A 14,334-nucleotide genomic window follows, 5' to 3' on the forward strand; every position below is an offset into this window, starting at 1 on the left:
CGTCAATCAGAAATATTACGAACAGGAGCTCATACAGTTCAAATTAAATGTAGAAACTGTAAGTCGCGCCGAAAGAACCGATGAATCGATGAGCGTAGATATTCTAGAGATTCTTCTAGATTTAAATAATCTTAACAGCATTTTCAGTTTCACTTATTCTTTTTTCCAAGCAGTGACTGCGTAGCCTCCTCTACCAGTAATGTAATCAATTTCCCTTAATGATAATTTAATTTGTCTGATTTAGGTTTTGTCTAAAAAACCCTAAATAGTACTCGTACAAAAGCGTCAACAGTTTGTAAGCATTTTAGTCGAATAAAAACCGAGAGATTTTTTAAGTGTTAACTGAATGAAGTTTAATTAAATGTTTGTTTAACTTTTAGTTCTATAAATTGTTCAACTAATTTCACCAAATCATTTCTTATATCTTGACTAATGTTCATTTCTTCATCTACATTTGTTAAGTAAGTTTTTCTGCTGGTTTTGGTAGCTTATTTGGGAAGCTTTCTTGGCTTTAAATTCAAGCAAACTTCTGTCTGCGTTGCGCTGTGAATGACAGTGTGGGGCACAGAATTTGATTCGTCTGCCAGGGATAGATCAAAGGGATATTTCTGTTACCCTTTAATCCATGCCGGCAAGCCACTTTTTGTTGCTTTTTTCTCCCCAATGAATTTGTAACCTTTTACTAATATATGACTTTAATTTTCCCTCCTTCCCAAACAAAAGGCTGAGGCTCGCGCTGAGTTCGCTGAACGTTCCGTTCAGAAATTGCAGAAGGAAGTCGACAGGCTCGAAGGTATGTCCGTCAAAGAATTTATCAATATTTTACTGAGGCTCTAAGAGAACTTGGCCACGGAAATAAAAACCAGTTGAATATTTCCAAAACTTGTGTAGCAGTATTTCAAAAATTAAAGTACAACGATTATATTAGTTAATTTGAAATTTATAAAATATGTTAGTTCTTTATTATTTATAAGTAGGATCAAAATTAATTTCCTTATTCCAAATCCAGTACCAATTGTGTTCTTTAGTGAAAGTTTTAGTGTACCACACCTTGAGATATTACTTTCCTTTTATTTGCTGTTTATCCAAAAAACATTCCTTAATTTATTTGTATTTTTTATTTATTTTTCATATATTATTTGTTGTTAATGTTGTGCTTAACAAAAACAATACAACTTGCGCTGCTTGTACCCTCGCTCGCTCGCTCGATCGCTAAATTTTGTTGTAAAACCTGCCTGCATGCACCGTCCAATCCCCAACAACAAAACAAACGAACAGATGACTTGCTGAATGAGCGCGGAAAGAACAAACTGCTGCAGGAGGAAATGGAGAACACTTTACATGACATACAGAACATGTAAAACCATCTAATTTGCTTGTGTAAATTAACTAAACTGCCTGCTTTGACGTCAAAACTATATACACACCACAACCACAACCAGCCACCACCACCCCCAACAAAACTGGCGATTTCCATATTTAAATCTAGAAAAGGAAAACAAAACACATTTACACCCCTTTCAAAAGCATAACTTGAGACAAGACAAGACACCCAGGACGCCAAGTGTCTTCCATTTGCAGAGTGAACGCCATCTTTCCGAAGAACTCTGGAGAAAAACAAAAGCAAACAAAAAAAAAAACGAAAGAAAATTAAAAATTATTAGGGTTAAATAATGACCACGAAAGAAGCAAAAAACAAGACATTCTTCCCGTAGCAAGCGCATTCCAATTTTCAAATTCCAAAAAGGACGCGCACGCACACGCACGCGTCGCTGTGACTGGCAGCTAGCGTTCCAATCAAATTTTATCGATATCGCCTTTACAACACTGTTGCAATATTTAATGCCCCTATTCGTTTCGACAAACGAGAGATAAACGTAGATGTTTTATTCATTAATTTACACTTGCTTTTGCTACCCCTTTTACCCATTTTACCCTTTTACATTGTTTTGTTTTGTGTATTACGATTAAAATCGACAAATCGAGATGACAACTTGGACAAGACAACAAAATGCATTGCCGCCTTCTTCTTAGTTTATGTGTATTTTTTATTTTAAATAGAGAGACAAACAAAACGCTGTTATTTATATTTAAAGAAAGTGAAGTACATTCTATATGCTAAAAAAGAAACTTTGTATTTTTGTCGCCAGCGCTTAACTGTATTAATATTTACAATACATATATGCTAATGTTTATACATTGTTTATACATTATTTAAACAAATTGTCGTGTTTGCAAAACGTTGTGTAATATTTGCCTACTTTTAAGTTTGCCGCCACGCCTACCACACGCACACACACCCCCCCACCACCACCACCCAAAAACACACACACACACTACTATAATTACAATTAAAATTATTTCGACAAATTTAACAAAAAGAAAAACAACAACTTTTAAGCGAGACAACAAACACACAGCCAGCGCACATCCATTCCAATTGCAATTTGCGTTTGCCGATTTTCCGGTTGCGCCTATCTTTTATTTGAAAAATAAAACAACAAAAACAAAAAAACAAAAATCCTTCTGCATATATCCCATATCCGAACTGGGTAGAAATTGGGGGCCCCACAATAAGGATGGCATTAAAAAAACACTTTTAATTCGATTTACTTACGATAAACATAAATTAATTATTTATATTTTAATATACCTATGCATACACATACACATACACATATACTATACAAAAACAAATACAAATAAAGTATTTTTCAAGAAAATGTATGAACTAACCCCAAGAATCGTCGTGCCATCGTCCAGCGTCCATCGTTGAGTGTCCTCCTCTGTCGATCCCCCCGCAACCCCCAATCGGCCACTGAAGGTTCCCTCGATCGCGATCTCTGACTCTGTGACTCTGCTCTAATCCGAATTTCTACTTTCGCTGATGCCGCCCCGCGCCAACCACTAACCAATGAACCACTAAACCACACCTGAACCTGAACCACACCCAACCAATCGGTCAACTGCCAGACGAGACGATCGTCGAGAAAGAGCACTATGCCCTTATTGGCGACAGCCTGGACTGGACCTTCGTTGAGTTGATGGGCATGCCGCCCTTCTACAACGATCGCTACCCGAAACCACCAACGCCCGAGCTTACCGAGGAGGATCTGGCCCGCATTGCGGAGGCCGAGGCCAAGGCCCAGGCCGTTGCGGAGGCCAAGGCGCAGGCCGCGGAGGCAAAGGCTCAGGCCGCTGCAGCTCTGGCTGAAGCACTGGCTGCAGGCGTGGATCCGGCCACCTTGGATCCGGCCCTCGTCGAGGCTGCAACAGCCGGAGAGGAGCCAGTGCCGATCAAGATACCAACACCGCCGCCCAAGGAGCCCACTCCTCCACCACCACCGCCGCCACCATTCGAGTACTCGATCGATTTGCCCCCAGAGGGTGCTGAGGTGCCGTATGTGAAGAATGCCGAGCCGGGCGATATGCTGCCCCCCGTAGAGGGTGCCCCCGAGGGAGAAGCTGCTGCTGTTCCACCCGTTGAGGGGGAAGCTGCACCTGCGGCAGCTCCAGCCGAAGGGGAGGCTGCTGCTCCCGCTGCAGCTCCAGCTGAAGGCGAAGCGCCACCCGTTGCAGCCCCTGCTGAAGGAGAGGCCGCCGCAGCTCCACCAGCAGGCGAAGCACCACCACCGCCACCAGCCGCTGCCGAAGCAGCACCTGCCGCTGAGGCACCACCTGCCTAAAGAAGCCATAAGCAAACCCTGATATGTTGTTTGTACTCTATAGTGATGAAAATAGATCAAGGATCTCTAGAAGGATCTCGTCGCCGTTAATGAACTGGCCAATGTGTCTTTCCTTTCCGACTCTCACTAACATGCACCGCCTGCCTCCTGTGCGCCTCCTCCGCTCCGCTCCGCCTTCCCTCCCACTCCCCCCCACTGATTACACAACTTGATCGAAGTTTAATTTTTAGTTTTCTCGATTCTACTGCCTCCTTTTCACGCTTTATTTTTCCACCACGCTTTCTCTCTCTCTCGACGCTCTCTCTGTCCTCCATCGATATCTCGCACTACTCCATCGCTTGTATTGCTTTTCTCACAAACCATAAACCACATCGCGTGCCGACGACGATCGACATCTGCGACAGATGACACGATCGTTGAGAAAGAACGCTACTGCCTGATCAACGACAGCCTCGACGAAGCCTTCGTGGATGTGATTGTGGGCCTGGAGCCCTTCTGGAACCCGCGTAATCCCAAGCCGCCCACGCCCGAGCTCACCGAGGAGGATCTGGCCCGCATTGCCGAAGCGAAAGCAGCGGCGGAGGCCAAGGCCGAAGCCGAGGCCGCCGAGCAGGCCGAGCGTGTGGCTGCGGCAGTGGCTGCTGCCCTGGCTGCGGGCATCGATCCGGCGACCCTGGTCGTCGAGGGTGCACCCGGAGAGCCGCCAGTGCCCATCAAGATACCAACACCACCGCCCAAGGAGCCCACTCCTCCACCACCACCGCCGCCACCATTCGAGTACTCGATCGATTTGCCCCCAGAGGGTGCCGAGGTCCCGTATGTCAAGAACTACGAGCCACCACCACCGGGATCGGAGCCAGAGCCCGTGCCAGCTGCCGAGGGAGAGGCTGCCGCCGCTGCCCCGCCGGCCGAGGGAGAAGCCGCACCTGCCGCACCGGCTGAGGGTGCAGCCCCACCACCTGCCGATGGAGCAGCACCGCCCGCTGAGGGAGCTGCCCCCGCCGAAGGAGCTGCTCCGGCGGCTGAGGGAGCTGCACCCGCTGCCGAGGCTGCTCCTGCTGCTGAGGCTGCGCCTGCTGCTGCTGAGGCTGCACCTGCCGCCGAAGCTGCACCCGCTGCCGAGGCTGCCCCTGCCGCCGAGGCTGCTCCCGCCGAAGCACCACCAGCCTAAGCCGACCATTGCGACCCCGATGCTAGTCCCCAACAGAGTCTGCTGCGCAAAACCAAAGACACAACAACTGCTACAAAATGCTGCCCTGCTTTTATACACCTAATTTTGAGCACGTTTTTGGATACATTTTTAATTAAAAATTTCATTTAATCGAAGCATTGCAAAAACCAAAAGTCGCTCTTTAGCCACTGCTTTATTTTATTTTTTTGCCGTTTACCGTTTATCGTTTTGATTTCCAAAAATTAACAGCTAGCCACGCGCACTGCCTTGCCGATGCGTACAACAATGCTGCTGCCAAGCAGTTCCAGCGCTGCATTTTTATTTATTTTGAACCCAAACAGGAGGTAATTATGGTTTTATTTGTGCAGATTTAGTCCTCCAACCCCCCTCCAACCAGGTGTCAGTTTTTGTCAGGTCTTTGTCCCACTTTGAGTGTAATTGGTATTTGTTTTATATATTTTTATTAACTTGTGTTCTTTATTCTTGCGTTCTTTTATGATTTTTCAATCACTACGACGAACAGACGACCTTGTCCTGGAGAAGGAGCGCTACAAGGATATTGGAGACGATCTCGATACCGCCTTCGTCGAGCTCATCCTCAAGGAATAAGCGTACCGACCACGGACGACGACCTCCTCCAGCGCAGCGTGAAATCTTTCGACACTTCACCAACACCAAAACCGACACCGACACCACACATCTTTCGATTGTTTTTACTGTAGCATAGCCATAGGCGCACTGTTGTATTCCGTAGCCGTTGTTATCGGTAGCTGTACTTTTGATTTCTGTGTGTGCGTGTGTATATTTTGTTTGTGTAGATTGATTTTGCCTGACGATGACGAAGAGGAAACATTAAAACTATTGTGTATCTGTTTAACTCAAACATTTTTATTTATTATTTGTATCCAAAACTAAGCAATAAAGCAATCAACCATAAAAGTATATTAACCTTTTGGCATTGTTTTCATTCGATTCTTGTGCCGCTGCTCAATCGATCACAGATGAGGTTAGCAAAGGTAAGGAACAGTACAAAACTATTGCCCAGGAACTGGAGTATGCCGATCTTCACAGCTACTAAGCCAATCTAGATGACATGAAAGCAACCACTAGAACAACAGCAAATGCAGCCTGCGATCTACAAACAACAACACAACACAAAAGGAAAATGGACTCTGAAAGCATTTCGACGTCCGCTATACAAATTATATTTAGCATTACACTCCAGACACTTCTTCAACTAAGCATTCCAGAACAAATTTACATACAATACATAGATATAACAGCCTCTACTATGAACTAAGACCGAAAATGTTACAATAAAGTAAATTTTTTTAGCAATTACATTTTATACAAAAAAAAATTATAAAGAAAACGAAGCATTCAATGAGAGTTGTGTGAAGAAAAACACTGCCTTTTTGCCCCTTTAATTAAATTTCCGGCTTGCTAGTTTTAAAGAAGTTCGTAATGAACCCCTCAACCCACCAGTCTATATCGTACACCCTCAAGCATTATCTACACTATAAAGATCCATAGCGCTTGATGTCCTCTAAGCAAAATGTCAATTTTTCTCTTAATTTTCCCATTGCTTGAGTTTTCTGGCAGTAAAATGTTTATGGCCTTTGTATGAAAAATGAATACCAAAAATAATTAACATAAAGGGAGATATAAATATATAAATAAAATTTACAAATTCGACATAGCTTTTATAATTCTATGAAAACAAGCAAATCAAATAAATCAATATGTGTATCTTGGTTTATCTCTCAATATTTTTCTGATCAATAAAGAGAAACAATTTTTTGCATATAAAAATCGTCAAAAGTGTGTTTTTTATTTAAGTGGGGGATTGATGGGAATGGAATATCTGGAGAGGGATAATGAGCAGAGCTCAAAGGCAAGAAGAAACAAATATTATGGAGACGAATATACTCGTATTGGAAAGATCTTTAATGGTAGTTCCAAGAGTTTGTTGAACACAATTAAATTCTGACAACATTTTCAAATAAACTTGGAAGGTTATTGATTATTTGGAACTGAAGAACGCATGGTATTTACAGGTCTGGACCATCATGCAAAATTTTAAATAATTTTCTGAGATCGTATAGAGTTCTGTATTAATTTCGGACCGAGAAATCGTTTGTTAAACTTTGGCAGAGATCGGTTGTCTATTCTTTTGTAAGTTCTTTCTGTCTTAAGTTCATGCAAATTTCTATGGGCTGCTTAAAAGTGAAATCTCAAATGAATGGGAACGAATTGTACTACTAATTATAGTTAACGATTGGATCGGCCTTAAGAGAATTTGTTTCCACATAATCCCTCGATCTGAAGGAGTATTCAAAGCTTCTAGGCATTCTTTTTAGGCACATATGAGAAAGGGACAGTCAAACCGCTAGAGTATGGATATCAAAAGTAAAATTTCAAAGCAATGACAAAATTCTTGTATATATTATATTATTTTTCCAACAATCCAAGGGTGGTATTGTGTCGCTGTCTGCAGTTGAAAGACTTCTGAAACGACTGTTCTCTAGCTTTGATCAAAATTCCAAATATTTCTCAATATTTATTTCTGAGTGAAAATAGATTTTCATCTTGTTAGACTCTGGCTCTTTGGCAAGGCATCGAATATTTATGCGCTATTTTTAGGCTGAAAAATCTGACGGATAAACCAACACTCACACACACATTCTATGAAAATTCTCTGAGTAAAAGCAAAAGAAGAAATTTTTGAATTTATATTTAAGAAGGAGAGGAAACCAAAACGCATAATTTTCACGCCTCTCGAGATGATGAGAGAATGCAGCGGAAAGAGAGAGCACACACTCACACATGCCCACACAGCTTTTGGTGGGAAATTTTGAGGGAAATTTTCGCCGATCGTGCAGCCGAAAGTTGTGAAAGCGCTTTTGCGCTTAGATTTTTTAATGGGAAATTTGTTAGACGAGGAAAAATTATTCAATACTGCGTGTGTGTGTTAGTATCTGTGTTCGTGTGTGTATGTGGGTGTGTGTGTGAGTTGCCTTGCGTTGGTTCTTGGGGTCGCTTTCTGGGCTAAGCGACTCGGTCAGCATCAGTGTTCTCGGGGTTTCGACAGCGTATAGTGTGTTTGAAACGCTAAGGTTGGTTCCACGCCAGGATTTTGCACCACAAAAAAGAATATTAACACCAATATATAATATATAATAAAATAACTGAAGATTCATCCAATTCTGTCCAAACCAAAATTGGTATTTCCCGAAAGAAATAGCCTGAAGAATAGTGAAAAGTGCATGGCATCGAAATGCATTCAACCAAAGAAAGAAAAATATTTTCAATTGCTTTATACCAAAGGGAAACCATTAAAAAAAATATGTGCATATGTAAAAAATAAAATATTAAGAAATGGTTAAATATAAAAAAAAAATTGTTATAAAAATAGTTCCCAGAGTGACGCAAATTTCAACTGAACCTGAATAAACCCAAGTGATTAAAATTCAATCAAAAAGGAAGCACTCTCAACCGATACTCAACCTTTGAAGAATTTCCATAAAATACAATCTTCCAATGGAGATTGTATGATGAGTTTTTTTCGGACAATTTAAAAATTCGCTTATAAGGAATTTTGTAACTAAATCTGACGGCACACCAATACCAATAAAGGAATGTATTCCTGAGTGTGTGTGTGTGTGTGAGTGTGGTACATTTTGCACACATGTGGAGGGAAAGCTCTTCTCTACGCACAATTTTCACACACACACCGAACGGATTTTCCGCTAGAAAAATTCTTTAAAATTAACTGCAGACAGACACCTGCCTGTCACAAACACATACGGACGCATTTTATTTTTAACTTCAGTTAAGACGAAAAAGCTTTTCCTCTTTTCCACTGTTCGGCTGTTCGGCTGTTCGGCTCATGATCTCACCGAACGAACAGCCCAACGACGAAGGCAATCGAAATATTTTCGTATTTATCCTTGAGTTTGTTTTTCGTCTAGCGAGAGAGCGAGAGAGAGAGAGAGCGAAAGAGCTTCTTTGGAAATTATTAGAAATTGAGGAATCACAGATGTACAAAAGATACATATATAGTATACATAGATACATATCGTTGTATATATGTATATATATACTTAACCAGGGGATAAATGTGGCTGCCACCCACACGGAATTCGAACAGAATATTTTCTTGCCATTTATAAGGGCTTTTCTTGCTCTCCGAAGGCCACAAAATATGTCTGTACTTATAGATGGAAAATGGTGTGATTTTTAGGTGGACTTTATTCATTCATTATATCTCTCATTCAAAAAATAACGTATAAAGTGGGAATTTCAAATCAAATTTGGATACATCGTAGATACAAATTTTCCTAATATTTTACCTACAATATCATATCATTATTATCATAAATAATATAGGACTGAAATTAATGTCTTTGTCTCAAATCTGGCTTAAAATGTGCTTAGAATCCACTATTTGTTTCTAGTTAACCATCTATTTTCTGTACTTCCTTGATTGAATACTATTTTTAGTACCTATATTTGATCAGGGCTCTTATCTCTCCCAAAAACCTCTTAACCACTGCTCTCCCAAGACACCTTTTGCCTGCTTCGTTCTCGGAACTCTCCTTCCATACTTTTTCCCCACAAATGTATCTATATCCACTTAAGTATCGAAAGACCTCCAAAAAAGCAGCAGAACTACAACATAAATGACTTTGTCCCACTTCTGGCAGCAGGAACACAAACACACCTATGCACACCGCCCCCACAACCCACACCCACACCCACATCCATACATCCGATGACCCCAAAGAATTGAAAACTTTTCAAATTGCAATCTCTCGCTCTCTCTCTCTATATCTACGATATCTATTTGTGTGTATGTGTTTCGAAATAATGGGGGGGTGGGGAAAACTCTAGAATTACATTTAGCACACAATGTCCAAAAAAGCATTGCCCATGGATGTGTTTTTCTGCTGTCTGTCTGTGTGTGTGTGTGTGTGCGGACTGGATATTTTATAAAGTCTATTTTTAACCTGTTCAGAATCGTGCAGCAAATAAATATATAGCCCAGCGATAGCCAGCGGATCGTCGGGGATCCGGATTCGGAGGTGGGCGTATGGAAAAACTGGGAGAATTACGTTCGAGCTTATAAATGCTCGGGCAAACAAAATGTGTTTACATTTAAAATTTTCAATTTATTTCAAAGATACATATACACCATATGTATAATTATACGTATGTGGATATATATGTAGTAGATATAGATACATCTATTGAAACGATCGAAATGCGCCTGGAGGGGTTTTTCAATTGCATTTTTTTAGGTGTTGAATGGTAGAATGGGAAATGGGCTAGGTGTCAAGTGAAAGATCACACAAGAAATTATATATTATGGGTGTCTATATGTATTTAAAGGAAGACATAGATAGAGCTCTTGTTAAACCAAAGAGCGGCCTTTTGTGGCTTTTCAACTAAAGTTAAGGAGAGCCGGGAGCTCCTCTAAAGTCCTCTGAAAGAATCGTGTAACATAGAAATTTTCAGGCACTAAAAGTCAATATATTTCCCATATATATAGTTCCCAAAAAGTAATTATGACATATCTAAAGGATTTTGCTTAGCAACAGACTATTAAGAGACTCTAATTGAATAGCCAATGGGAATCCTTTTGAGACTATATCTACATCAAAGAAAATTTGTAGACCAACGAAAAAACCAAGCTAGAGGACTTAAACACTCCAACTGAAGAATAAATAAAGTTGACCATATCATATGATATCATATAGAACTAAATTATTTTCTAGCTATAAAAAATATCTAACCAAAATGTTCGATCTCTTGTTTTGCAGTGCTTTTTCCAGTTTTCTTCCCTTCTGAGCCAATAACAAAAAAACACAAACACCATGGACGCCATCAAGAAGAAGATGCAAGCGATGAAGCTTGAGAAGGATAATGCCATTGACAAGGCAGATACCTGCGAGAATCAAGCCAAGGATGCCAACTCCCGCGCCGACAAACTCAATGAGGAAGTGCGCGATCTGGAGAAGAAGTTCGTCCAGGTTGAGGTCGATTTGGTCACCGCCAAGGAGCAGCTGGAGAAGGCCAACGCCGAGCTGGAGGAGAAGGAGAAACTGTTGACCTCCACCGAGTCTGAGGTCGCCACCCAGAACCGCAAGGTCCAACAGATTGAGGAGGATCTGGAAAAGTCTGAGGAACGCTCGACCACCGCTCAACAGAAGCTGCTGGAGGCCACACAGTCGGCCGATGAGAACAACCGTATGTGCAAGGTGTTGGAGAACCGCTCCCAGCAGGATGAGGAGCGCATGGACCAGCTGACCAACCAGCTGAAGGAGGCCCGCATGCTCGCTGAGGATGCCGACACCAAGTCCGATGAGGTTTCCCGCAAGCTGGCCTTCGTTGAAGACGAGCTGGAGGTCGCTGAGGATCGTGTCCGCTCCGGCGAGGCCAAGATCATGGAGCTCGAGGAAGAGTTGAAGGTATGTCTCTCCCCCTCTGGGTCTCTGAGTCCCTCTGTCATTGTCCTCTGTCTCTCTCTCTCCTGTAGGTTGTCGGAAACTCCCTGAAATCTCTGGAAGTGTCCGAGGAGAAGGCCAACCAGCGCGTGGAGGAATTCAAGCGCGAGATGAAGACCCTGGCCATCAAGTTGAAGGAGGCCGAGCAGCGCGCCGAGCACGCCGAGAAGCAAGTGAAGCGCCTGCAGAAGGAGGTCGACAGGCTAGAAGGTAGGTTCCAGCACAACCCATCGCTTTCCAGCCTCATTCTCCATTCAGATCCAATGATATGTACACTCGTACGATATCTGCAATGGCAATGAGACGCCTCAGATGCTGTCCGAAACGAAGGCTTCAACTAATGCTCGCATTGTATATATCACTAAACGGAATAATACTTAATAATACTCTGCTTACATTAATTGATGTGATATATACCCATTCCCCATATCTCTCTCTATCTCTCTATAAATATCTCTTCTATATATATCTGTATATAAATGAACAAACAACAAAATGCCTTTTGCAGACCGTCTCTTCAATGAGAAGGAAAAGTACAAAGCAATCTGCGACGATTTGGACCAGACATTTGCCGAACTTACTGGATATTAAAAAAAAAAACAAGAACAAAACAAAATCAATACGAAACACAGACCCACAGAACCCCCACCATTCCCCCCAAAGAACAAAAAGAGTACCTCCCCGAAACAGTTTACTATATTCTTGCGATTATCCCCAGACAGAATTCAGTGTATTTACCCACATTTTCTGTCACAGAATTACACTGTAAATAATTTGTTTAGTCTCCCGCTATACCCCAGACACACAGCCCCATTCAGTACACTGTAAAAATAAGTTCAGATCAAGCCCAAATACCAGTTGCAGCTGTAGTTAATTATGCTTTCAACACACAGGTGAATCTATCTATATGTAAATATGTATTTTTGCTATGATGATGTGTATGTGGTTTATATGATGAGCAAAAGATTACCTTGTTCTTATGTGGCATGATCTCTTGTCTTGTCCTGTCTTGCCTCTACTCTTCCACCTACCGGACACTACTCTACTCGTAATGCCCACTCGTTATCGAATGCCACTCGATCTCTCGCTCTCTCTCTCTATACTCGTATCTCTCTGTCTCTGTCTCTCTCTCTCAGTCAATTTGTTTCTCTGCCAAATATCATCAATCTCTCTCAATTCCCAAATCATTCTATGATTTTCGCTTAGGTTTTTGCTCTCATTCTCTCATGCGATCAATGTCTGCAATGATTGGATAGATAGATCATAGATCCCCGTACCGTACCCCCTCCCACACAATGCTGCAAAAACTAACCCAAAAAACTATAGAAAAAAACGCTTGCCAGAACAGCGCGCCACTAAAATCAAAAACCTCAACCGAATTCGAAGGTTGAACTGTTCTATGTTCGATGTTACCTTATACCAACTGGAAACGAGTTGATCTAACGTTCTGACATTTCTTTGTTGCACTCCACAGACGAGTTGGGCATCAACAAGGACAGGTACAAGTCCCTCGCCGACGAGATGGACTCCACATTCGCCGAGTTGGCTGGATACTAAGGGACCCCATTCTGGACCCTGGAACCACAACGAGTACGAACATCAACAACACCAACCACACCAACAACAACAACAACAACAACACCAACAACAACGGAGGACGATTAAGAGAGGAAGGAACTCTACTAAAATTCAACGAATATCTCAGAATGATTTTGAAAAACCAACCAAAAGAAGTACCAAGACCAACATCCATTTGTGTATTACAATTCTTTATAAATCTATATATTTCTTAATAAATAAATAACAACCACAACAAGATCAGCAAACAGCAACAACACCAAGCCATAGCATTGATAGTAGAATCCAACGATAAAAAACCATTTAATTTAATTATTTTTTTATTATTTAAAACAATAAAATAATCGAAGGAGTCAGCAGAAGAACCACAAGGCAGTACATTTTAGCAGAAAGTAAAAGTTAATTCCTTACCAGCCCAAGCCCCCAAAAAAATATATTTTTTATTTTTAAAACAATTGTTTAAAAATATTAAGAAAAAGCAAACAGCGGACACACAATGAGAGAGAGAGAGAGAGATAGATAGATGCTGTTTAGAATGAAGTTTTGCTTAAAATTTGAATTTATATAATTAAATTACACAAACAAAAATACCCAAAAAAAGTATACAAAAAAATTTATAAAAAATTTGCTAAAAAAAAATTATATGTTTGATGTTTGCTTTTAATGAGAAAAATGCATCAATTGATTTTCTTTGCCTGAAATTGAACAGAAATTGTGGCTGCTTTTCAGCCGAAATCTGCTCTGATTATGCAAAGGTAGGTCTTTGGTTTGTTTGTTTGGTTTTTTGGGAAAGCCCCCCATTTGAAGTGGAGTGAAAAACCCAAAAGCTCAAAGTGCGTCATCATGAGATCACGGTTCGATCGAGGCCTTCATTGCAACATCGTTAACATCCGCTAATTGTCAAAGTAATCTGAATAACGAAAGTTCAGATATGCCGATCCACAGATACAGATACAGATACATATCGTATGTACATGCATCCATTCATATCTTCAGGGTAAAATCAGTTTTGAGAGATCTTTGATCGATGTGGGCTGCTGCTGTGACCATCAATAATCCAGTTAACGCTGAGAGTCGGTCTGTCAGCCAAATTGAATCACCTTTCATATTAATGGAGCTTTAATTCCCCCCCATCTGTCGTCTAGTGTATCTTTGGCTCTCCGTAACGTGTTTCTTTTTCGTCGAATCTCTCGAATCTCTTTTTTCGCAGTTCCATAAAATAGTTATTAAAACTTTAAGTGGCGCATTAAATTGCACATTATAATGTCCCAGTCATGATTTATATAAGCTGTATTATGCTTTCATTATGAAGTAGGTGTGTCCATATGTGGATGAGAGTGGAGCTTAAGAAAAGAGCTGGTCTTGAAAGAAACATTTATGGTAATAGGTCCTC

At 41.2% G+C, this 14,334-nt stretch overlaps 2 protein-coding genes across 10 annotated transcripts in view; both read left to right on the plus strand.

Moving 5' to 3' along the window:
- Window positions 1-5,740, plus strand: part of LOC6594459 (tropomyosin-2) — a 29,930-nt gene extending 24,190 nt beyond the window's left edge. For 2 of the 8 annotated variants that reach the window (XM_026994505.1, XM_026994504.1), the window contains 2 exons: window positions 724-793; window positions 2,974-3,780. In XM_026994505.1, coding sequence (XP_026850306.1) covers window positions 724-793; window positions 2,974-3,686 — 783 coding nt within the window. In that variant the 3' untranslated portion in view covers window positions 3,687-3,780. Of the gene's footprint in view, window positions 1-723; window positions 794-1,278; window positions 1,452-2,973; window positions 3,781-4,090; window positions 5,031-5,380 lie in introns of those variants that run through there. The other 6 variants (XM_026994507.1, XM_026994506.1, XM_026994509.1 and 3 more) reach the window with 5 other exon arrangements.
- A 2,170-nt stretch (window positions 5,741-7,910) lies between these two features.
- LOC113567254 (tropomyosin-2) lies at window positions 7,911-12,920 on the plus strand. 2 transcript variants are annotated; one of them, XM_026994481.1, is made up of 4 exons: window positions 7,911-7,973; window positions 10,680-11,327; window positions 11,396-11,573; window positions 12,838-12,920. In XM_026994481.1, the coding sequence occupies exons 2-4, from the start codon at window positions 10,734-10,736 to the stop codon at window positions 12,918-12,920; spliced, it is 855 nt and encodes a 284-aa protein (XP_026850282.1). In that variant the 5' UTR covers window positions 7,911-7,973; window positions 10,680-10,733. The 2 variants fall into 2 exon arrangements, 1 of the variants encoding a protein (XP_026850282.1); XR_003409378.1 differs by lacking the exons at window positions 7,911-7,973; window positions 10,680-11,327; window positions 11,396-11,573 and adding an exon at window positions 12,034-12,256 and having other exon boundaries at window positions 12,838-12,863.
- The last annotated feature ends 1,414 nt before the right edge of the window (window positions 12,921-14,334 follow it).

The sequence above is a fragment of the Drosophila persimilis genome, unplaced genomic scaffold (assembly GCF_003286085.1).
Source record: "Drosophila persimilis strain 14011-0111.01,24,50 unplaced genomic scaffold, DperRS2 tig00003933-arrow-pilon, whole genome shotgun sequence".
Taxonomy (NCBI): Eukaryota; Metazoa; Arthropoda; class Insecta; order Diptera; family Drosophilidae; genus Drosophila; species Drosophila persimilis.

Excerpts from the sequence above, each read along its gene's own strand:
- LOC113567254 (XM_026994481.1), top strand. The coding sequence starts at position 10,734 with ATGGACGCCATCAAGAAGAAGATGCAAGCGATGAAGCTTGAGAAGGAT. Across the intron at positions 11,328-11,395 it reads AGCTCGAGGAAGAGTTGAAG|GTTGTCGGAAACTCCCTGAA; the intron begins GTATGTCTCTCC and ends TCTCTCCTGTAG. Across the intron at positions 11,574-12,837 it reads GGAGGTCGACAGGCTAGAAG|ACGAGTTGGGCATCAACAAG; the intron begins GTAGGTTCCAGC and ends TGCACTCCACAG.